This window comes from Centropristis striata, chromosome 18 (assembly GCF_030273125.1).
Source record: "Centropristis striata isolate RG_2023a ecotype Rhode Island chromosome 18, C.striata_1.0, whole genome shotgun sequence".
Lineage (NCBI taxonomy): Eukaryota > Metazoa > Chordata > Actinopteri > Perciformes > Serranidae > Centropristis > Centropristis striata.
The window spans coordinates 24,136,118-24,162,794 of NC_081534.1; the positions used below are offsets into that span (position 1 = coordinate 24,136,118).

At 36.0% G+C, this 26,677-nt stretch overlaps 1 protein-coding gene across 1 annotated transcript in view; it reads left to right on the top strand.

The window, feature by feature from the left end:
- The window catches only part of lama2 (laminin, alpha 2), a 283,607-nt gene that overhangs the window by 158,660 nt on the left and 98,270 nt on the right, over nt 1-26,677 (top strand). The window contains exons 24-32 of the mRNA XM_059355831.1: nt 387-567; nt 4,669-4,805; nt 8,531-8,662; nt 10,377-10,481; nt 14,592-14,735; nt 23,991-24,167; nt 25,229-25,414; nt 25,664-25,782; nt 26,142-26,259. Of these exons, the coding sequence (XP_059211814.1) occupies nt 387-567; nt 4,669-4,805; nt 8,531-8,662; nt 10,377-10,481; nt 14,592-14,735; nt 23,991-24,167; nt 25,229-25,414; nt 25,664-25,782; nt 26,142-26,259 (1,299 nt within the window). The remainder of the gene's footprint in view (nt 1-386; nt 568-4,668; nt 4,806-8,530; nt 8,663-10,376; nt 10,482-14,591; nt 14,736-23,990; nt 24,168-25,228; nt 25,415-25,663; nt 25,783-26,141; nt 26,260-26,677) is intronic.

Below are 26,677 nucleotides of genomic sequence, written 5' to 3' on the forward strand. Positions count from 1 at the left end.
AACATGCATGACATCGGGTCATATTTTCCTTAGCAGCAATGAGGGGGCATATTCACACTGTCTGACAGCTTTCAAAGCCTTAATGCAGTTTTTAGTCAAACTGAAGACAAATTACAATAATAAAAACCCATCTCTTTATCCCAGAATGGTCCTTAAAAAGGCTCAACAATCTCGAAGAGATTGAAAATCATAAATATACATTTTAACTCCCACATTTTCCTTCTTCTTTTCATTCAATCTTCAGAAACAAGTCTTGTATCTCATGTCATTATAACCTCCTCTTTGTCTGAGTTGCTTTAGTGTGTTTACAACTTGTCTTAACCTAAATTCACAACTTCTTCTTATTTTAATTTACAACTTCTTTGTCTTCGTCTGTGTTTCTCCAGGCTCAGACTCACGGCATCAGCACCGGTGGATCGTGCGTCCCCTGTCACTGCAACTCGTTTGGTTCCAAGTCGTTCGACTGCGATGAGACGGGTCAGTGTCGGTGCCAGCCCGGCGTCACCGGACCCAAATGTGACCGGTGCTCACGAGGATTCTTCAACTTCCAGGAGGGCGGCTGCACACGTAAGCAGAGACAGTGTTTTTTATCAGCTCGCAGAACAAAAGTAGCTCAATCCACCATAAAACCCTGACAAAATCATTTACATTTGTCCTGACTCCTGGTTTTATGCTGTAATTTGCAATGAAAGCAATGTCAGCAATCATAAACTGCTGCTCTGCTCTACTTTCTTTTTAATTTAAAGTTTACACAAATTGTCTGCAGAGCAACTCCATTTAGAAAAAGCTATTGTGTCATTTTAAAAATGCATGTGCATTCCTTCGCATCTTGATGCCAGTTATATAATTATTACAAAGCAGAACAAAGCTAAAAAAATGTGTCATACAAAACATCATACAGAAAAAATGCTGTAAATGTGAGCCTCTGGCTTTTTGTTATATGCTCTTTTGTTTGAAAAATAATACACTACTTTGTCAGTGTAGGCATTTATTTCAATTCTAGTTTCACATGAAAATAATAAAGTTTGCATCTATACTGTTCAGCAAATAACTCATAGTTTGAAATATCATCAGTTTGCTGCAGAAAACACAAACTCCCTGTCTTATTACAGTCACATTTGCAGAAATGAATAATTAATCATAATTTTATTGCCACAGATGATCATGTATTTTTGACATTGTGCTGTTTTATGAATAATTGTGTAGTTTTCCCCAGAGTTATGAAACATGCATCATGCCAAAGGCTACAGCTACATCAAACAAAGCACCCATCCATACATGCATATACAGTATATTTAACATGATGGAGGGAACAAATGAAAGAGAGAAGGAAGGAGGGGATCTATCAAGAGAATGAAATCCAAGTACTGTATCTACAAGACAGTGGAAGGATGAAATATTGCCAAGAGAAACAAGCTGCTGATTGATATGAACATCTTTGAAGGTTGAACACACAGAATAATGATGATATGACCAATAAATTATGGAGCTAAAAGATTTCTTATTAATATTGGATGGTGAACAAGCAAAACAGCTGATAATTATAGGTGAAGGATGTTTAAGGAAGATATTATTTTTAATTAATCATATCAAATTAAGGCAATTTTTCAGGACAGTTCCTGTAATAAGCACAAGACTCATCATTCTCGGCATTCCGGTTTTTCCCGTCCTGTTTTTAGGATCCGTTCTTCACCTACTACCAGACTACCAAAGTTCCAGCTCATTCAGTTTACACTGTTTTAAAGATTTAACGTAAAGTTAACACCAAAAATGTCACTTCTCACTTTAAATTAAAGGTCAAGGTTTTCCCAAATTGTACAGCATGGTCACACTTACAGCATTCTGGTGTTGGATGGCTTGGTAGTGGAAATAAAATTATTCTTGCAAATAATTGTTTTCCGTGTGTTACACAGTCGCTCCTGTGTTTGTGACTTAAGGTCAGGTGGAAAAATACTACAATAATATTTCAAAAGTTCCTTAAATTTGTTTTTCATCTGTGAAACGGATGGGGGGGAAATTTCAGATGAAAAAGAGTTTTGGTAGGATAATTATTTTTAATTATTTTTTTAAATTAAATTAAATTATTTTATTATATTATTATTATTATTATTATTATTATTTATTTTATTTTTTAATTATTTTTAATTATAATTTTTTCTTAGTCAGGATCATTTTTGTGTTTGCCGTAGTAATACTTATTTGGCCCAAATAATCCATATTTGTGCAAATCAGCCCCTTGTGGATAAAGTATGAGTAACAGCAAACAACAAACAGAAAAATAATTCGATTTTTTTTTTCTTTTTCACATGCAAGAAAACTTGCAAGAAAACATCCTGGCAAAACCTTTTTTCACACAAGTTTTTAAGACATAAACACCAGAGAGAAATCTTTTTTTCCACTTACAGTATGTAAAGGTCTGCTAGTGGTAAAGGAAAGAATTATCGATTATCGACACCCAGTTTAGACTCATGTTGCTGCTGTGGTCTCACAAGTCAGATGTGATCATCAAGTCTGAGTCGTTATTATTATTAAAACCCCCTGACAAAAAAGAACACAACATTTCTAAGATGAATCAGTGGTGAACTGATTAAAAAAAGTGTCCATCTGAAAGCAATTAGCTTTTACTCGCTGTTTGTTGCCAGAGCTGAGGATTTTCATTATCGTGTCCTGAGGGTGTCGTACGTCATCTGAAAACACTTTAAATGTCCATGTAAGGGAAAATGTTCACATTTTTAAACCATATACCCTCAAAACTTGGCACCGCAGGCAGCAGGTGCAGCAAACTTGTGCTGCCCAAAATGAGGATTAAGCTTCCACGCACCCCCAAGTACGGCTATGAATAGCTTTTCCCACATATCTCCTTATGCAATTTATTATTGATGCCAACCACTATTGACAGCCAAGAAGAACAATAATAAGTAAGCCAAAAAGCCCAGTCATGCATCAGAGAGACGAGATAGGACGGGGAATTATTTTGCTTTGATTCATCTTAAGATCACTACCACAGAGCAGCGGTCAGGTTACAAAAATAATATGTTGGCGTGTGTTTAATGTTCCCGGGAATTCACTGGATACAAGCATGCTGCAGGCTGTGAGCATGTGGTTTCTGGAAACGAATTTACAGAAAAATGCCCGTCCATTAGCATGAATCAATCAGGTGCCATTCCATTCCATTTCAGGAAAGTTCACATCATTAAATCGATTGAAATACCAACAATATAATGCAATTTTTTCCCCGTAAAGATGACTTCACATTTCACGTGCATTAACGTTTCAATTCATCCTGCATTCGGGGGCAGAAAAGGAGTCCTCTGGCGTTGGCAATTGTGTTTTCTAGGGAATGGTGGTGATTGAGGAAGTTAATTTGTAGCGAAATAAATTGAAATGAATGACACGGGGGATTATGGGTGTTATTATAAGCAACTAAATCTTTATGCAGAAACTCAATAAATCACTCTTTCAAATTCCTAACTGAACTCAACTGTTTCTTTTTCTTGCTGTACAAGTACAAACACTGTGGAAGAGGATTAGGGCCAGGCAGGAGGAAAAAAATAAAGAGAGGAGGGGAAATAAATGCATCATACACTTCGAGAAAAAAGTCTATATGATGACAATACAGTTACATTTTTGAGTTTGGTAAAGTAGACTGCAAGCTTCAACCTGATTTACCTCAATATGTCTGATTTCATGTTTTCCATGAAAACAAACTGTTTTATTCATGAAATGAGTCAAAATGAATCTAAAATATATTAAAGACATTGACAAGGGCAGAAATAGTAATTTGAACCTGTCCAAATCTCCAACTTTACCTCTCGATATTCAACTAGCCTGAGGATGGATCATTTTATTGCTTCTCAGATCAGCTCAAAACTACGGTGGCCCTGAGGGTTAACAGCACTGCAACTTAAGAAAACTAATTTGCGGGCTAATTACAAGCAAAAGGCTAGTTTAACAGCTGATATCTGCTAGGCTAATTTCTGAATCATGCGATCACAATGTTAAAATAAATCAAAAACACTTCGTTTTGATCTCATTTTCCAACACCACTGAAGGAAAGAGAACCTTGACATGGATTTTGATTCATATCGCTGTGAGTCAAAATCTGCGTTGACAACAAGCGTGTCCAGGCGTGTGCGTCCTCTGGAAACACATGTCATGTCATTTTGTGACATGACTAAAAAATTAAACCTAACTTTTGGTTTCTCTGAAAATATGTTCCTCTGATGACTTGTTGACACGGGAACAAATCTGTGAATCTTTCCGATCTATCTATCTATCTATCTATCTATCTATCTATCTATCTATCTATCTATCTATCTATCTATCTATCTATCTATCTATCCATCTATCCATCCATCCATCCATCCATCCATCCATCCATCCATCCATCCACCCACCCATCCACCCACCCATCCATCCATCCATCCATCCATCCACATATCGGCTTTATTCTCAAATTGCATAAAGGAAAAAAAGTTAATCCTCTCATTATTTTTTTCCTACCTGGCCCCAATCCTCTTTTGTACAAACACACTGAGGTTTAAGTTCCCATGTGTCAAGCTCACTTTCCTGATTATTATTGAGAACTAGAAGAAATCAAAAGAAATGCGCTTGTCACCAGAGTTGATTCAGAACCTTTAAAACCACACTCTCTCTCCTCTCCTGCAGCGTGTCAGTGCAGCCATGTGGGGAATAACTGCGACGCCACCACGGGACAGTGTATCTGTCCTCCCAACACCATCGGTGAGAGGTGTGACCACTGCGCTCCGAACCACTGGGGCCACGACATCGTCACTGGATGCAAGGTAGGCTGACAGACTGCACGTGCAAAGAGCAGTTGCTAATAATTCTGTAACCTAAAGTATTATAGCGACACATGGAGGAGCTTAGAAAACACTCGAGGGATGGAATAAAAGTTCTGTGTGGTAGATAGATTAGTTCATACTTTTTATGAGACAATGAAAAACAAAAAGCTTACTGTATCTTTATTTTACTTTCCCGTATTAAGAAAGGATTTGATCGCCATCAGTGTTGAATTACATGTTTTTTTAAAAAGTAAATGAAACAGAATGTGATAATTTTTTAATCCTTTGTGGCAAAGTGTGAAATACACGAATGCCCATAAAGTTGGAATAATTTTTGTGACGTGTTTGGAAGAGATTGATTAATAACGTTTTTGTTAGCATAGGCTACGCCGGCTAAATCAAAGTTAAATAAAAGTGGGAGAACTGTGGTGGTGATTCTATTCTAAGAGCTGAACAATATATAATTACAAAAAAACCCAAAATGATTTGGAACGGGTTGTGAGCTAGGGCTGGGCGATATAAAAGATGTGATATGGAATTAGACCATATCGCATATATTGATATACGTAGTTCAATTTTTTTAAATATATATTTATTTCAGAAAAAGATTGGCCTATTTTATTTCATAGGCTATTTTTTATTTAAGATATTCTTTTATTTAAATGTGCACTTTATAGAGCTTTGATTTGAAAAAAAAAAGGTACTCCTGTTGTTATACAAGTATTTATGTTCACTTATATAAACACAATAAACACAATAAAACTTCTTGTGACATGTCACATTTGGCTTTGACTTTGACTGAACGTTTGCCCTCACTTTGAGATAAAAAATATCGGGATATATATGGTATTTAGATATTCAGCCTAAATATATTGTGATATGACTTTTGGTCCATATCGCCCAGCCCTAGTGTAAGCGCATCGTAAGGGTTAATATAACCAAAGGAAAATCACTTATACCCATTTATCCACTAACATATATCTGGTTCCGTTCCAGTTTGCACTTGTATTTTGGACCATTCAGAGAATTTCAACCAAAATATATATTGATTTGGACCTGAAAATTCAGCTCCCAGCTGAAACTAAAATACAGCAGTTTTTTCCTTGAACTAGACAGTGTCATATGCAGTCTCATATAGTAAAGGTTGAAAAGAAAGCGTTGAGAATTCAAGTGAGAATTAACCCAGTGGTCTCTCTAAAAGTGGTTTAATGCATTTTTTGGATGATATCTGAAATAACAGAACAAAAGCTTGCAGGTTATCAATCAGTTCTGCCATCTCGCTACTACTGTTCACTTCCTGTTGATGCTCTTGTTCTGCCTCAAACTGGTGAAAACACGAGCTGGTTTGCTCTGTAGCAGGTTTGAAGAATCTTGAATCAAACCTTTTTTAAAAAAACAGAGCTGATTTGAGGTAAAAGGGTTCTTAGAGTTCTTCAGTTTTAGCCACATTTTTCATTTTTCATTTTTCATATTCATTGTATAAGTTTTCATCCAATTTGCCTTATTCTGTCTCAGCCGGTGCCCACTTAGTGTTTTTCACTGTCCTTGCTGATACTTCTCAGTCTTTTCTCCCTTTTAGCAGCATTTTATCTTCTCTCCCTTTCTTATTCTCCATCCTCCACACCTTTCTGTGTGCTCTCTCTCCTCCCATACTGTCTCTTATAATCACAGTGCTTGTTCACACAGCCTTTTCTCCGGATTCCCTCCTCTTTATCACCTTTCTTTCTGTGACTATCGTTCCCATTTCCTCTGCTTTCTCTGTTTCATAACACGACTTTGTTCAAAGTGTTTGAAAAGTAATTGTTCTGCACTGAAACCATCTCGCCAAAGGGCTGCAAGGTAGCAATAACAGCAAACTGTTAGAAGAAGCAATAGACTATTAGCAATTAGAGGCTTGAACAAGAAAGTACTGTAAGCCTTAGTTTAACAGCAGATTGATCCAGAAGGGTACACAAGGACAACAAGAAGAGTGCTACCAAACACACATAAAGAGGTTTGCAAAGACAACAGAACTAACTAAAACACAGCAAAGACGAAAAGGTACAACATGACAACACAAAGGAGCTTGTGTGAGACGTTTCCAAAAAGACAAACAAACCGACCATCTTGTTTTCTTTGAAAGCTTGTGGGCCTTTAAGATGAGGCTCCAACTCGCTACAAACACATTAGCAGCACATAAGTAGGTTATTAACAGAAGGCTAAGCTAATAGCAACATTTACTCTCCATCTCTATAGTCGTGTTTCCATCAATAAATTTCTATGTGCATTTTGAAGAATCACATGAGAAAACCTTGATGGAAACAGCAAATCTTTGGAAAATAGGCAAATTTTGTACATTCACTTGAGGTGTTTTTTGTCATTTTTCGAAAAATAGCTAATGCGCTAAATGGGAGATTGAAACGCTTTTTCTGAAAAAGTTCTGACGTAGCGAACAGTCAACTCACATGACTGATCAGCTGTTTCCTCTGACATGAAAGAACAATAAAAAGTTTCCCAATTTAATCTAATTCCTTCTTCTTCTACTTCTTTCCATTTTCTCTCGTGGGTAGCCTCAAGTTGTCAATTAGCAACCTCTTGTGGTCGTTATTTTTTCTGTCTTGCGCAATCTCTTCTTCTTCAGCCTATAGAAATACATTACACTGCCATTTTCTGATGAAAGTATGTCGATGCAACATTGTTTATTACATTTTTTTCGCTTCGACTTTAATGGAAACACAGCATGTAATGCCTTACGGATATTAACATGCTATAATAAGCTCTTTTTTTTTTCATTAAGTCTGCCTTCCTTTTGGGGGGGGAATGGATTTGCAGTTGTTGGCAATACTGGAAAAAAAAAATTCTGTCGATTTTTCTGCAAATGAATCAGGTTTTCCTCACCTGAAGAGCTGCATTTGTAGAGCAGCCAATAGGATTGCTCTCTCTATTAAAATGACCTGTGATTGGCCAAAGTCTCCCGTCACTGGCTTAATAATATTAAAGCTTGAAAACAGAGCCAAAAGGAGGTACAAGGGTCTAGTTTTCTCTCAGACCACTTGAATTACAAAAAAACAATATGTTGAAATGTCATTAAGGCCCCTAAAAATGTGCTTACTCCAGCTTTTACTTGTTTTGACAGAAATAATGTTTAACAAATGGCCATATTGGCTCAAAGTATCAAAAAACATCAACACAAAAAATGTTTCTATGAAAATAAAGTCGAGTTAAACCAACCTTAAAGATCTTACATCAGGTACAGCTTTCTTCTTTTTCTTTTTCAAATTTTCAGCAGACACTTAACACATATGTTTTTATGATGTTTTCATTTTTTAATGAGACATTTGTTAATTGTAACAACATCCCATGTTCTTCAGCATTAGTTTTTGTTAAAAACTTATGCTACCTCTGTACTTTCGTGTTAACAGTAGGATTTGTTTTAGGAATAAAGTGATTTCACTTGCTCCAGTCGTTCATAATATACCTTCTTCTTCAATATTTTGACTCAGTTTTGATATTTGAAAGTGTAAACTCTTCTTTTACCCCATTGAAGTCAAACGTCTACGCTGATTTAACAATATTCTCTGTCAATATGACTGTTTTCTGCATCAAGACAACTGTTGCATTGTACTCAAAGACAAAAAAGCTTCTGATGATTTGCTGTTCCATTGTCTGAAAAAAGCTCATCTTTTAAACAATAATACAAGCAGCAGAAATAATTGCTGTCTCCCTCTTTGTTTGTGTTGCTGTAGGCGTGCGGCTGCAGCGTGATCGGCTCCGTGACCCAGCAGTGTAACGTCAACACCGGCTGCTGCATGTGCCGAGACTCCTTCAGAGGAGAGAAGTGCAACGAATGTCAAATTGGATACAGAGACTTTCCTCAGGTGAATGATATTTACACTGCAGATATTACTGTTATTAAGACAAAGCGCGCCCTTATTTCTACTTTGTTTTTATTGAGATAAGAGAGGAGGATCACTGGGGATTGAGAGTTGGTACGAGGACAAGGGAGAGAGATTTTCATAGTCACGACGATGCTTTTATTATGGAGTTTATGAGCATAAAAAGCTCAATAAACGGACGTGTTCCCGGCCTGATTGATAGGAGCCTAATAGTGTCATCACACCAGTGGTTTTATTTAGTTGTGAAGCCATCTTTAAACTTTTCTGCGGAGCTTTAGCTTGTATTACTGTACATACAGTCATGGAAATATAATGATAACAAAAAAACGCTCATAAGATTTTATTTTAAGAGCTGATATCTAGCCATTTCCATGGTTTTCTCGATAATAACCAAAATCTTAATCAAGAAAACCATGGAAAATGGCTAGATATCAGCTCTTACATTAAACTCTAATGAGATATTTTTGTTATGTTTATATTTGTCCAAACAAATGTTACCTTAGTTGTACCAGACATTAAAATGAACAAGAAAGCAAGGAGAAAACAAGGGTGGTCTAATAATTTTTAGGTACATATTATGCATGAATTATACTGACAAATGAGAAAATTGTTATACTATATTTATATAATATCACTGGATTATTATTACAGACATTGCGGTCTGCTGTGGTTTTAAGTTTATATTTGTATATATATCCAAAGCAGACTGTTGTAAGTGCAATTACTGCTATCTGCTTTGGTTTTGAGTTGGATTTTGGATCATTGGATCATTATTTCTCTGAAATAAAGTAACATTTAAATCTAAGACTTTGTCATAAGATAAAACAGGCATCAATGAGTTGATTTTTAGTTATAGAGATGAACTTAACTATTTATTTATTTCCTTAATTGTATGAACTTATTTATTACTAACTTATTTATTATTATGAAGCTATTTAATGAACTAAAATGATTTATTATCCATTAAAACTGCCTCTGCTGGCAGTTACACAGAATTTGGGGAAGCAGGTCACCTTTAAAATGACACTTTATCCGTCATCTGAGCACCATGAAAGTAAAAAATTAACTGAATTTGAAATTTCAGTGGTTTTTAAAGGTACTATGTGAAACATTTTACATGTATAAATCTCTTTGTATTGCCAATGTGTGGACAGATTGTAACGTAACTAAAAACTGTGACCTTCCTGGATTTTTATTTTACAGCATTGTTACAATTTTTTGCCATAAACTCAAGCAATTTTTCTCAGTTGCCTGTGGACTGTGGATTTCTTCATACAAGACTCAGCCACAGAGTGTAAGCAATCACAATCAAAATTTCATATTTAAGCTGAATCCAAAGTTGAGACATTGTGAATAGTAATTAATAGCATGAAGCAAAAGCATAAAAAGAACTTCCTGTTGGGAAGTCAGCACTCAGAGAAGTTTAATGCAAATTTTTCAAAACTTTCTGGAGCTCAGTAGTTTCAGTCAAATGGGAAAATAACTGGACAACTGTGTGTTTGGTGTTTGCCTGATCTTCTGTGATGTTTGGGCCGACATGGGAGTGAGAAGATAATGGCACAATTTTCATTTTGGAGTGAAGTTTTAATGGTTTGGTGAAGCATAAAGCTAGGACACACTCTGGTAGCTCCTCTCTCAGCCTGTTACGTTGGTGATAACAGAAGCTTGGCGTTGTCTGCATCCACGTTTCCAACAGTGCACACAGTGCGAGTGCAGCGTCTCAGGATCGGACAGCCAGACCTGCGACCTGGAGAGGGGAGTGTGCGCCTGCGCTGATCGAACGGGGAAGTGCAGCTGCAAGGTACAAAACACACACTCACAAAAACACACAAACACTATTTTTCTTTTACTTTTCTGTCCAAAATGCAGAAGTGAGTTTTTTAGGAGCTTTATTTACAAAAAGAGTTGCACAGCCAAAAATGTGCATGATTGCCCAACAACACAAATTATAATGAGCTTGCATGCTTTATTTAAAAAACAAGTTTAATCATGTAAAAATGATATACATATTTGTTTGAAATGCATGACAATCAGTGAGCTAACTGAAAATTAATACAGAAATCTTGAAGTAAACAGGCTTCAGTCTTCGCATGAAAATACACAATTTTAATTCACATGTTCTCTCGAAAGACCACGTCGAAAAATGTTCTTGAAGCAATTGTCAATTAAAACAATAGATTAATAACAGGTCTCTGCTTGGACATGAACGACTGAACAAACTGTCATTAGTCTTTGTTTCCAACAAGAAAACCAGTGCAGCTGTGCTGGAAACATTTATAAAATTCTGTAAAACTTTCCATCAAAGTCGGACACTACGGTTGCACAATCGCACTGTATTTAACAGCTGGTTTAAATAGTCACATTATCACACATTATTTGCTGAATTAATCAAGTGGAAAAAGTAGCAAAACCATAGTGAAACAATACTTCATTACACGTAAAAGTCCTGCATTTAAAAAAAAACAGTAAGTAAAAGTAGGGTATAAGCATTACAAATAAAATACCAAAAATGAAAAGTACTTTTTGTGCGAAATGGCCCATTACAGAATAGGCTAATATTCTATATTTACATAATATCACTGGATTATAGTTAGTGATGCATTTATGTGAATCGATCACCAATGTTGCAGCTGGTAAAGATGCATGATTTGACTGCTGTGTAGCTTCATCTATAACAATATATCATAATGTTAGTTATTAGTTGATTTATATTTTATATTATTATTAGTAAGTAATGCTGTCAAATACAAAGTAGTAGAATATTAGAGTTAAAGGTACATTAATGGCCTAAAAAATGTAGTGGATTATGAAGTAGCACACAATTTGTAAACTGAAGTAAAATACTGGTACCATAAAATTGTTAAAATTCCAATTCAAATATGGACGAGTGCAACATCAAAATTGCATGAAAATAGGAATAATTTTCCACAGAATTCTAAAAAATATTTGTTTAGTAGAGATTTCACCATTATCATTTTTATATAAATTTCAAAGAAAAATGATTCCCACCAATATCATGAACTTTGTTGCAATCGCAAAATCAGTCAAAATGAATGCAATTTTACATTTTTCCCAGATTGTGCAGCCCTACTATGTATATAACGTATCCAAATGGTTGGTAATATAAATATTTATATGAATAGTTAGTCACCGGCTGATTGTTCCAACAAATACAGACTTATTGTCAATGGATGTTGTCCAGATTTAATGTAAATTTTTGTGTTTAAGTGGGACACTGTCTGTTAGGCTACATCAGTTCAATCATACAGTCATTCTGCAGAAAAACTTTCATAAAGTCATTATTAAGACTTAAGATTTATTAAGAGTGAATGAATGTGTGGCAAACAGAGCAAACAACCATTCATGGCTTTGAATCCTGTCAGGAGATGATGGTTTAGATTTTAAATGTCAAAGCAGATTTAAAACCTGCTGCACATGTTTCTCATTATCTATATATGTTGCAAGTCTTTGCGTGTGTGTGTGTGTGTGTGTGTGTGTGTGTGTGTGTGTGTGTTTGTATATGTGAGCAACGTGTTTGTGTGCAATTATTTCAGTAAATGTCACAAAACTGAGTGGCAGCTCTGCATGACGTCCTCCATGTGCCTGCTCACACAAAGAGCTCCCACACACACACAAAAAGAGAAAGATGCATAGATGCATACATATATACACGTGTGCTTGTTTCCGGTACATGAGAAGGTAAGGTAAATGTGTGTGTGTTTGTGTGTGTGTGGGATGTCATCTCCTGTCTTCAACAGTTTTTGACAGTCTTGATGCACACACACACACACACAAGAAACGCACACATACACACACACACACACAGTAATTCCCTATTAAATGTGTAAAGTCAGCAAATTGAGACTTCTAAATGACGTGAGTTTTTAATTGGCGTAACTATAACACATATACCTCCTACACACACACACACACACACACACACACACACGCACAAACACACACACACACACACATACAAATACTCCCACTCACCTACTGTAGGTACACACATATAAAGCACATATTTCACACCTCTCATCCTGTGACAAGCTGATCATATATCTCACACACACACACCTCTTATCAATAGCTTGTCACAACTCACACACACACACACACACACACACACAAACACACACGCACCCACACACACACACAAAGACATGCACATATTGAATATGAGGCACACCCAGACTGGAGACATCTTTCATCCCTGCTGTCACTTGCTGATCACATTATCCCACATAGACAGCGACAAATGCTAAAACTATGTTTTATAGGCAAACACACACACACACACACACACACACACAGCTGATTCATGGCCTGTAATGAGGCTTCAGATCACTGGGTGTCATCTTCTCTCTGAACAGGTAGGAGGCTGACTGCCTGTCACTCAAACAGCCATTCGATACGTCACCTGTCTCTCTGTTCATCAGTTATTTCTGCTGTCTGTGACGTGTGCTGTTGGTTACCTGTCTGTCTGTCTGTCTGTCTGTCTGCCTGTCTCTCTTTATCTATGGTGTCACATATCTATTACAGTATATGAAAAAGCCACATTTGAGATGCCATAAATCAAAATTGACACCAATTTTTATGTCTTCTATACACTCACACTCTGTATAGAATGAAACATCTTGTGTTAAAAAAATGATGATTGACTGCACAATTCTGATAATTGACTAATTGTTTAACCATTTGTAGCCTTTGGCTATCTTGGCCATTTTTGGCCAATATATATATGTATATATATATATATATATATATATATATATATATTTTATTTTATACTAAATATATTTTACCTTATCTCCGTTTTTACTTGCTTCATTTTTATGTTGTGACGTCTTAAAGAAATCATGTGATTTCATGACGCCGACTTGATCAATTAAGTCAATTATCATCCTTAAAATTCACCAATTCCAGGCTCTCTTGAAGATTTCTTCTGCCTTATATGATCACAAATTGAATAACTTTGGGTTTTGGACTGCTGTCATGAGACCTTATAAATTAAACAAAAAAATCTATTAATTGGACAAAATATTTGATACATTAATTGATGATCATGAGCTGCTTGTTTGACCTCCGTTTGCCATAACAGATGCAGATAATGTTGAGTACTAAAGTTTTAGGTTCCTTCACTGCACCTTCTCAGTTGTTCCTCCTCACTAACCTGCAGGACTTTCTGACAGAACTCAACATTAATTGGATGATGTTTTGTTGACAGCACTGTGAGCCTTTTCTGAGCAGAGAGAAGGCTTAATATCCAGACCTGTCCACAATCCCATCTTAGACCAGGCAGCTCGCAGCTTATTTACTCAAAATGTAAACAATTCAGTGCAGTGAGGTACTTATTTTTTACACCAATGTAACCAATAACAAAATGCATTTTCAGCATAGCATATAATGGGTGTATTTTAATATATACAACATGTGACACAGTCAAAAGTAAAATAGTTACCTATTATTATTATTATTATTATTATTATCAAGAGTGTACATTTACAAAAAACAAAGTTTATCAGTTTTAGCATTTAATATATTGTCTTTTTACAGCTTCAATTACTTATATGACATAAGGGTTAGCAAATTATGCTTTTTTATTATTATTTCTTATTATTTTTCGGGGTGACATTTTCCTTTAATTGTATATAGGTAGGTGAAAGTTGCATTTTGTTCCCTATAGCCAGCCCAGATCACTCTATTGTATTGTTTTCAGACTGATTTTAGTTTGCAGCCTCAAGTTCCACAAATTCAACATACTGGTCATCAGCTGAATTATTTAATTAATTTAGTTGCTTCTAATGTTGTCACATGATTTCCTCTCTCCACTGCATTGTGTTCACTGAAACTTTTTTTAAATTCAAACAGTGTTGAACTGTTCCTCATCCATGTGTGTTTGTTATTTTAGGTGAATGTGGAGGGACATAACTGTGAGCGATGTAAGCCTGACACGTTTGGGTTGTCGGTACGAAATCCTCTCGGCTGCAGCAACTGTTACTGTTACGGATTGACGAAGTCCTGCACAGAGGCACAGGGACTCATCAGGATGTGGGTGAGTGGACTCTTAATTATTTTACTTCTTTTCTGTCACAGTTACTGTTTAACAGAAAGGTTGAGGTATTTGGTGGGAAATGATCAAGTGAGACGAAGCAGCACGTTAATGTTTGGTCACATTGGCAAATAGCATTTATCCACATTTTGAACATTTGTACATCCTGAGGTTTCATTTTCATTTATTTGCATATTTATATTATTATTTAATATAGTTATGATATTTATATATTATTGTTATTATTATTATTATTATTATTATTATTATTATTATTATTGTTATATTATTATTAATAATAATAATAATAATAATTTCTTATTTTTATTTCTTTGTGCAAAAACAAAACAGTAGTGCCTTTACAGGTACAACAATGATAGGGACATGTTAAAAATACCGGAAGACAAACAAAGAAATCAAGGCAACGTTAAAAAAAAATATGCTAACAAACTAAAAAAAAAAACATACTACAATAGTAATAACAAACTAAAAAGAAAAAATGATTTAATAATGGTCATAATAAGGAATTAAATATGGGACACATTTTCATGAGAATGATAACCTGTATATTATAAATATATAAACAAAATAATATAAGAAAAATAAATTAAATAAAATGCGACAAAATGCTTTACACAAGACATCAAAAGCATCACGATAAAGGTAAAAGTTAATATTTCAATTACAATAAAACCTTAAAAATCAAACAGAGAGGACAAAAAGGAGCAGCTATAACAGAAGCTACAAAATAATAAATAATAATAAAGTTTTATAAAAAAAATCAAAGTAAAAGTTACACTGTAGAGTTAAATAGTTAAAAGGAAACTGTATCAAAATCGTTTAGTAAAGATAAAAAATTAAAGACAACATTTAATAGTAATATATGTTTTTAAAGAAACTGCTGATGTTCAGTTGGTTTTGTGTCATTGCAAAGTTTTAACTTCACAAAATCCTAAAATGCTGCATTCAATATGTTAATTAACTGGAGTCATGGATGATAAATGGCTCCATCTTGTCCCGAGCCCTGCTGATAATATAAATATATATAACAATCATTTTAAAAAGCAGTTGTGGTCTGGTTCTCCCCTCCCTCTGATGTGTAATCTGTGGCTCTAACCAGTAAGCCGTGCTCTGCCTGTGCCAGCTCCCGTGCTGAGACAACACATTTGACAGCTGGCTGCCTACAACCGAGTCTGCATTATGCCAAAGTTGTAAGCTTCATGTTCTCCATTAATCACTATCTATGGATAATTAGAGGCTTGTTCAGATATTTAAAGTTAATAGATCTCATTTCACTTGATTTCTGCCCAGAAGAAAATCAATGATGCTTGTTGGTTTTTTTGCCGCCTACCTGGAGGCGGTCGACCGCTGCCAGCTCACACATATAAAGAGTCTGGGCTGATGTTTACACAGATATGTGATGGGAGATGTGTTGAAGTGACTATTGCACGCCCACAATCCAATGCTAGAACTAAAAATAGTTTAATTATTCCAGCAGGAAACTGTCTCGGCTCCATTTTGTGTAGATTTAGGAGGGATTCTCAGCAGACGTGTGAAGTATTTGAGTAAAAAACTGTTCTCCTTCTCGAGTCAAAACTCTCATAAACATATTAATATTATTCAGTGTCACTTACACTCTCCAAGGGTATCACTGTGTCCCATCACAAAGGAAAGATTGTAATCCTCCGACATTTGCACAATGGATCAGGAACATGTTGTATTTTATTAAGTTGGTGAAGATAAGACTATCAGCTGGCAGTTTACATTGATATGATGACCTTTCTTTAGCCGTGTAATGCTTTAGGCTCAACTTTGTGGCTGAGTAATGTCTTTCGTTTATGCATATGTAAATATAAGCAGTGGATTTGACCGATTTGTTAGATCTCTGGTATGTTTTCATATTCACATTGGTCCTATTCCTTCATGTGTTTGTTTTTATGCATGTCAGTACCCTGGATAATAGTCTGTACTGTTCTAAAAAGCAGCTTATCTTTTATTTTTCTCTTCAACTGTTATTATATTTCATTATTTTTCAAATATGTTTATTTAATTACTTTCCTTACATAGTTTAAGTTATATACTTTACAAATGTTATCATGTGTTGGGGAAGGGGAAGATATCTGTCAGTCCAAACATGATTATACGGTGAATTATCAAAATTTTGTTTGCAGAAATTCAGAAATGCTAAACTTTCTTTAGATGTGGGGGTTCACTTTCAGTTGTAGTCTGGATTTGTTAACTTCTATCTTTAACCTTTTAATCTGTTTTCGCTGCTAAGTCAGCAGTCAAACACTTATTAGACCCATCTGTCTGCTTATCTCAGTTTTTTTCTCTCCAAAAAACACAATATTTGATCAAGGAGTGAATATATATATATATATATATATATATATATATATATATATACACCAGCCACTTTATTAGCTAGCAAGGTGTACCTAATAAAGTGGCAGTGTGGACATGTTGTGCATTCAGGGATGTTCTTCTACAGACCTTGGTTGTAACAAGGTTATTTGAGTTACTGTTGCCTTTTTATCATCTCCAACTAGTCTGGCCATTCTCCTCTGACCTCTGGCATCAACAAGGCGTCACTGGATATTTTCTCTTTTCCGGAGCATTCTCTGTAAACCCTCGAGATGGTTGTTAGGTCAGCAACTTGTGAAATACTCAGACCAACAAAACATGCCACATACAAAGTCACTTAAATCACCTGTCGTCTCCATCATGTCTACATGCCATGCATTGAGTTGCTGCCATGTGATTGGCTGATTAAAAAAAAAAAAGAAGATCAACATGACATTAGGCCACATTATTTGTATATCTGTACAACAGTAGGCAACGATCCATATAACAAATATTGAGATATTTCACTGGATAAGTGAAAACTTAGAACTTAAGCCTGTGGGCTTTATCCCCCATTCTAGCCCGGCTTACTGTATGCATCGACTGGCTTCTATACAACAAAATACAAACAAGGGGTTTAGCATTACAGAGACCGGCTGTAAGTCAGAAACAAAATGTACGTAAGTGCAGCAGACTCCATCACAAAGTCAGCTGGCAAGTTAGCAATCGATTGTTTGAGTGGCAGCCTGTTTTTAATAAAGGCCCTTCATCTCAGAAACGGTTGCCATCGGCAGATAAACTGCCGTTTCCGTGGTAACCGTAGAGTTTTCTGATGGAGTGTGGCGAGAGGCTTCATTTGAACGACAAACATTCACTTCATTTATTGTTGACAGAGAGAGAGAGAGAGAGAGAGAGAGAGAGAGAGAGAGAGAGAGAGAGAGAGAGAGCCGGACAGAGAGAGAAAGACAGAAAAAATGGAGAGTTTATTGGAAAGAGGGAGATTTTCTCTGAACCACTGAATCGTGAGATTACACTGAGTGGAGTGGGACACACACACACACACACACACACACACACTCTCACCATATCTAGACACCATACACATACACTATATAAACAGTACACATGCCTTCACACACACAGACACACAAAACCTCACACTACAGGGGATTACATGGAGGTTAGGGGAGAGGGACACACACACACACACACATACACACACACACACACACACACACACACACACACACACACACACACACACATACACATCCTGCCATACACGCGCAGTCTTTTCTATGATATTTATCTCTGATGGGGGACCTAGGTGTGTGGGATTGTGGGACTGCTTGTTAAATACTGCTTTTTTAAAGATCTGCACTAATATAATAAAGTGAAATCCTTGAAGAACTCAGATAAGATGGAGCACTGATAAATCGAGCAAAAAGGAAAATACATTCAAGACGACTCTCCTCTTAATTGAAAACGTATCCAGTCATAGAGTGCTGAGCTGAGAAATTAAGGAGACATTAAAAACAAAGGCCTGAATAAGCAAAATGTCTACTAATATCTGCAATTCTATAACAGTCTAAACTTGTTTTGCCACTTAAAAATAGCTCACCTTGAAAAAAATCCAGATAAGTTTAAGTGTGTGCTATATTTGGAATATTTCCACAGCTTTAATGAGAAAATAAGCAGTTATCTATGCTCTCTTCAAAGCCACCAGACTCCATTGACAAAAACAGTCATTTTACCTGACAGAACATGGGAGTTGCTGGTCTACCACTGATTTGCCGTAACCTTTTTTTTTCAATTATTATAAATATTATTATTGTGTGAATTTGGTGTTTTCAAGTGTTAGTTCACATTCACCAAAGTCACATAGTAACACAAAAAAACGAACCGATTGAGGCAACAGTAGACCAGCAACTCCAGTGTTCTGTGAGGTAAAATTACTTGTTTTGTCAATGGAGTCTGGTGGCTTCGATGAGAGATTGACTAAATGGCTTCAGTTTCCCGTCAGAATGCTCTGTCTGACAGGAAGGTACCGTAATAAAAATCTTCAAAATATAGCGTAGATTTGAAGCCGACTATGGATAAGTAACTCATACAATGGCACTTCAAAATGTCTAACTATCCCTTTACCTTTCTGAAACACATTAGTCCCCAGATACACACATTGTTATGTAATGTGCATGCAGGTGCAAAATCTTGCATAAGTGTTTTGGTTCTTTCCATAAAGATCCTGTCATGTCTGTGTGCCAAAGCAAACGTTTACATAACAGATATATTAACAAATATTAAAAAGCCATTCCTGTTCCAGAGAGATGAGGCCAGCAATGTTATGTATTCCAGGCTGTACTGACAATATTAACAAAAATTAATATTCAGACGTTGCCTCATGAGGAAGCTCTACAGATTTATTAAATGCTATTAAAACCTTCCAGTGTTACTTTTTTTGCCCTGTTTGGGAGTGAAAAAATATCAGCCATACAGTAAGTGACTTCCATTAATGTCCAAGTCGTCTCTAATTTGGATTTTATGGGATACTTTCTTAATTTCATGGTTTTATCAACCAACTACAGTAGCTCCTGTTTATAAATGTTTGCAATTCAATTAATTTTAAGTAACACTTGAGGCAGAAATTAACAATTTCCCATTCCATGTGTGACCGCCTCTGTATTATGCAGCCAGTATTGCCAGTGTGTCCATCGTGACTTCATGGATTTGAGTCGACCAAAGAGCACTCTTCCATAAAGAGATTATTCACACAATATCAACATATCAGCACTGCTGGACTACAGCGACAGAGAGAGGCAGAGATCCAGGCTCGAGCAGATGAATCTATTTTTAAATCAGTTCGCTCAACCACAATCCACAGTCAATAATAAACTCTGATATTATTCAAGTTGTATTGAAATATCAACACGTAAAGTGGAAGACAGAGAGAATGAGAGAGAAAGGGTTAGATTTTCTCCACGCTATTTCTTTCACTCTGCTACGTGAATCATATTTGAATTATGACTCATCAGTTTCAAGTTATATTGAGAACGGAAAGACATTTGCATTTAAAATTACAACTAAAGTGCAATCATTAGCTGAGAATACCAACAACACCCATTATTAAGAAGAAATACAACTCAATCAACATAAAGAAATACTGACTTAATGATTCACTTTGAAAGTGTGTTATCAGAGGATATCAGCTTGATAGATAATGACAAGAAGAGGCCTACTAGCTGGTGCAGAAGGTCATTATTATGGTTTGATACAAATAGAAGACTCTGGTGACTCTACCTCCTGTATATACCATAGACTGTATATGAATAATGGACGTAGTCACTGTGACGTTACCTATTGGTTTGTGGTCTGTTGAAAGCATCGAGTTCAGCGTCACACTTGTCGAAATCTTGTGTTACCATCTTGTTTCCGATACTGGAAGCAGACCATATTTGGACTGTGGAGGAGTGAGAGGGATCTGATCACTGACTACACGCCTCTCTACACCTCAACCTGACTGAGAGAAGCCGCTGCTAATTCAACAAAAAAAAATGTACCTCAGACTTACCTCAGAAAAATGAGCAGTGACTCCTTGGAGTGTCTGTTAGTCCAACCAAATGCTGAACAAGACATTTTTATTGAACAAAACATTTAAATAAACTGTCATTAAGTGAAAATACAGTGTGAAAGGGTCAAAGCTATGAGACCTAACTGGTAAACGTCTTTTTTTATATCTATATAACATTATATATAACTTAATTGACATGTTGCCGTGGATACGCATTGCTCTGCTTCTCTCCTGATGACGGCTCGCCTTGTTAGTGACCTGTCAATCAAAGGAAGCCACGCCCCAAATCATACGATTCTTTATCTTCTATTTTCTTCTAAATGGGGCCATTATTTACACTATTAACATCAAATTGTCTTGAAGAACATTTTTTACAAGCGATTGAGACCATAGTGTTGTTCTAAAAAAAATTTCTGAGGTAATAAATCAAGTGAGAAGTTTTCTCATTTTGCATTGAAATTAATGGGCAGAAATCTTTTTGCTTTTTGCTCTTAGCTTAACTTAAAAGTATTTTTTCGGGATGAAACTTCTTCTGCTTGACTTAATGAGTGTAATCAACATATAAAATGAAAATGGTTCATTTTACATATTGGCATGTTTAAATTGCATAGATACTGTTCGGGTCAATCTGATCCTGAACAGAAAAGGTGACTCGTGTTGTTTCATCCATAAAAGAAAAAAGAAAAAAATGGGAAATAGAATTTTCAATAACTCAATGTCATGTAAAACTGTTGTATTTTCTATGTAGGTCTTTCCAATGTACATAAAAGAAAAGTTTTAACATGCATTTTTTGAATGAAAAACGAGTGACTTATTATCCTCAGTGAACCGTGATCAGTAAGAGGTAAAGAACATTGCTGCACTAAATATGATTAAAATGGTTAGTAATGGAGTTAATGATGAAATATAAACAGTGTTTTTCTGGATTTTCTTGTTTCTGACAACATGCCCCGGGTCAAATTGACCCAAGAATATTATTGCTGTTCCTGAGAAATGAACATAACAGGAGGGTTAAGCAACAAACATGCTTTTTTTTTACCCTAACCATGATCTTTTTCCTAAACCTAATGATGTAGCTTTGGTGCCTAAACCCAAACCTTCTGGCCTATTAATTAGGTAGTGATAACAAGTGATTTAGCCATTTAAAAGGGGCTGGTCTTGTTAACAATACCACTATTATAAAATACTGTGTCAGGAACTTCTTTTGGAAATAAGACCATTATCATGGCAGTAAAGCACCTTTTGCTCCACTGAAACCAGTGTGCAAAATAACCAAATAAATAAATAACAGATAAAAAGCAAATAAAAAGGCTGTTTTTTGTGTTCTTTATTCATGCTTTTAATATCTCAAATGTCACACATTTGTGGGCGTATACATACAATGCATAATCATGCAAGGATTGTTCAGGTGTGACTTGACTAAAACTGAGGGAGGGAAGGTGTTTGGTTACATAAGATATACTGTGACTCCAGCAAAAGGATTGTAGCTAAATGCCATCAGATTCAGCTGAAGAGAAGAGATCGTTGTCTATTAAATAACAGATACTTATCGCTAGACCTGCCGAGACTTTCTACACCTATTCGGAAAGTAAAACACGGTGTTTTATATATATATTTATATATATATATATATATATATATATATGAGTTATTTGGACTCTATTAACACTTGTGGTTTTGTGTTTTCTTATGTAAGAACAGACCATATTCATTGAGTGTTATTAAGGGAGAATAACTATTCTTGTGGTACTACCACCTTATAAAGTCCATACAAAGTAAAGCATATTAAGATCATAACTCATACACAACAACTTCCTTACTTACTACTAATAAGCAATAATTCAGAGGTTATTGAGGGAAAACTCTTAGTTAATGGCTTACTGGTTGTATAATAAGGCCATGCAGAATAAGGCATTAATAAGTACTTAACAATGACTAATTAAGAGCCAATGTGTTACTAATGTGCATGCTAATAAGCAGCTAATTAATGTTGAATATGTGTACCTTAATATAAAGTGTTACCATATATATATAAAGGTTGCCACAAAATGTTTGTTTTGCAGAACATGCAGCCTGACATTATTGGGAGATGAATATGCATCTAGTCATCTCGCAATCAAATATTTCCATAAAAGGTACCCTCATTTGGCCGGAGCTGCATAGATCCATCCTCATTAGTTGTGGTCTTCCTCAATCCTCTGCGCCCACAGATGAAACAAGGATGTCAAATTTTCTGTAACAAGATAGCAGTCTCATACAAGAACCATTTGAAATCGATGTGTGCCAGAGTCATGGAACAGTGAGGGTAGAGCATTGTTTGAGTCAGCGTCATTAGGACGTGAGAAAAAGAGAAAGATGGTGTGACTGAACTGGAAGAGAAAGACACTGATACTACACACACGAGTCCTGCACTCATTTACACCTCATTTACAGGTCTGTGTTATGTTATGCAACATCACTTTTGAGGTTGATTCAAAGGCGTTGCGTAAGACACTTCTTTTCCTGCTTTCTGGTGAATTTATATGCACTAATTTGTGCATTTTTCTGCATTAATTTATTGTAAAAAAAAAAAAAAAAGTACTTCCTGTTCCAACCATGCACAGTTGCTACAAATTATTTCCCTTTCCCTTATATGGCAGCTTATAAACATTGCTTTTTAGGTTGCATAAAGTCGCCACCTACTTTACCAAAAGGAACGATGCATAATATGCTTGAATGCATCTATGTGTTGCATTCAAGTAGTCTGTCAAAATAAAATTCATCTACTGCTTTCAGATTTTTATTAGGGGAGCAAATGCATGTGTTCCAAAGCTGACGATGATGTTTAGTATCCCTGAGAACCCTTTGTAGACTCATTTAACAAACAGGTGATACCTTGTTTTTAGACAGGGAAAACCTTTAAAATTAATATTTACTGTCATCTTTACTGTCTCTTCAGCTTGTGTTAATTATTTTAGGCATCTACCAAAAAAAAAAAACGCAAAAAAAAAAAGCCTCATCAACTTTCAGGTGACAGAACTGGAAGTGCAAAAATGCTGACTCATCATGGGTTTTAGGACTCTTTCCTTTAGTACTCTGTTACTCAAGCCCAAATCCTGCAATGTTGATGAAAAAAATGCATTTGCATTCTTCTTTTTTTCCCAATGAGAACAGAACATTTCTTACTATTATCCATTTAACACAATTTAAACTAACCACAGTACTTGTACAGCAAAGTCTTGGGTATCCACCATATTTAAAGGCAGCTTGATATACACTATCAGCAGGTTCCATGGAATGATTCCTTTGAATAAATCTACAATGATCAACATGCATCCATTAACATTCACTGTTGTGTTGTGTCCTAGTTGACGCTGAAGCCTGAGCAGACGGTGCTCCCCCTGGTGGACAAATCCAACACAATGGAGACGAGGAGAGGAGTGAGCTTCCAGCACCCCGAGATCCTCGCTCATACAGAGCTGGTCACCTCCACTCTCTCTGAACCCTATTACTGGAGGCTGCCAGAGCAGTTCAGAGGCTCCATGGTAGGAAAAATGATCTGTGTTCGTGCTTGGTTGTTTGGTCTGCCACTACCATAGACTGTATCAATAATTGACTTAGTGCCTGTGACGTCACCCATTGGTTTGTGGCCGATTTGAGGCATCGAGTTCATCGTTACACGCCATCTTGTTTCCAAAACGAGGAGCAGACCATATTTAGTCTGTGATGGAGTGAGAGGGATCTGACAACACGCTGACTACACGCCTCTCTACATGTTAGCATGAACTGGAGCATTTACTGGGATGTTCATTTTGGCTAGCAAAAAACAAAAACAAAATATATGTTACTTACCTAAGAAAAATATGAATCCTTGGAGTGTCTGTTAGTCCAACCAAACGCTGAACAAGACATTTTTAGTGAACAAAACGTAACTGTCATTAAGTGAAAATACAGTGTGAAAGGGTCAAAGTTATGAGTATATATATATACACACATAAGATATACATATATATAACGTTAACTTTATTGAGTGCCGTGGATATGCATTGCTTTACTTCTCTCCTGATTATGGCTCACCTTGTTAGTAACCTGTCAATCAAAGGTAGACATTACCCAAATCATACAATTCTTTATCATCTATTTTCTTTTAAATGGGGCCATTATTTATACTATTTACATTGAAGAATTTGAAAAATATTTTTATTAGCAATTGAGATAGTGTTGTCCGAAAAAAAAAACAATAATTCTGAGGTAATAAATCAAGTGAGAAGTTTTCTTCTACTTTGTATTGAAATGAATGGACCCAAATACTTCTGCAACCTTCGTCAGCGCCCACTGCTGGAATTTTAGGTAGAATGCAGCTTAAGGCACTTCCTGGTTTGCCTCCCTGCTCAGACCTGGAGGTTGCCGCCTGGCCACTACACTGTTAAAAGACTAGACAGTAGGGTTTTTAATTGTTTTTTTAACAGCAATTTGTAATTCTATCAAAGTAGTAATATGGATATAAACCTTTTAGCTCAAAAGCAAACGTAATTCTTCGAAGTGCCGATACTAAAGATTCAGTAAAATCATGATCATTTCTTAATTTCTGTACATCTTTCTTCAGATCACAGCTTACGGTGGCCAGCTGAAATACGCAGTGTACTACGAGGCCAGAGAGGAAACTGGTCCTTCCTCCTACGAGCCTCAGGTCATCATTAAGGGTGGTCCTAACCGCAACATCGTGATGACACGCCACATACCGGGACTCCAGATCGGTCAGCTCACCCGCCACGAGATCGACATGACAGAGGTAGAGTAAGGCCTTGGATGGAAGTGTGATAGAAGAAATATTTGCATTTTAGAAAAAAACTTCTTCTACTTAATAGCAACAAAGAGAGTAATAGAGCTTAGCTGAATGAATTAACTGTGCTTAGTTTTGGCGAGCTCTGTTGGTCAATACAAACAGGGTCTATTAGATTGGTAATAGACTGTAGTGGTGGAATTGATCTGTCAGTGTGTGTTCAATGTGTGTGTGTGTGTGTGTGTGTGTTTTGTGCAGCATGAGTGGAAGTACGCAGATGGCAGGTCCATGACTCGAGAGGACTTCATGGATATTTTGTTCTATGTGGACTACATCCTAATTAAGGCATCACACGGCAACTTGATGAGACACAGCCGGTAAAACACACACACACACACACACACACACACACACACACAAACACACACACACACACAGTGGCATGCACCTCCACCAGCTTGTTCCACTGTTATTAAGTAAATAAGGGATAACCTGTGGAGAAAAAACTGTGTTTCTATTTGTATCTCAAGGTGTGATGAATGTATCTTGACTAAAGGTCATTTTCTACACCAGAAACATTCAAACCAGCTTCAAATTACCATCCAAACCATGTAAATACATGTGCACAACCTTTTTGCTATGATGAAAGACAAGTGTCTTAATTTCAGTATTTAAAAACTTGCCAAAAAACAGGTAGAATCGGATGATATCTTGACTTCTCTCTCTCTCTCTCCAGTATTTCAGAAATCAGTCTCACAGTGGCCGAGGAGGGCCGACCAAGCAAAGAGAGCGAGAAAGCACAACAGATAGAGAAGTGTGAGTGTCCACTCGGATACTCTGGACTGTCCTGTGAGGTGAGTGAACAACTGACACGTGAAAGTCTTACACTGTACCTGAAAAATATAAACTTTTTCCATATCATTTGTCTCTTTAGTCAGTTTTCATGTGACTGTACTTTAAATTTCTAGATGGATTCTTGTTATTGTTGTTTTAATATCCTTTTATTGCAATACATTTGCAAATCAGTACATCCACAAATGGCCAATGCATTTACATGTATTTAATTATCATAATTTTACATTATGTTTGTGATACAAACGGCAAAAGCGGAGAAAAAATAATGATTTTACATAATAATAATTTTGCTTTGAGGTACTTTCAGTATAGTACTAATTTAAATATGACTATCTGTATTTACAACTTTTAAAAAAAAATAGATGTGTGCAGTAATTTACAAAAAATATAGCAAAAAGTAATTTAACCAAGAAATGT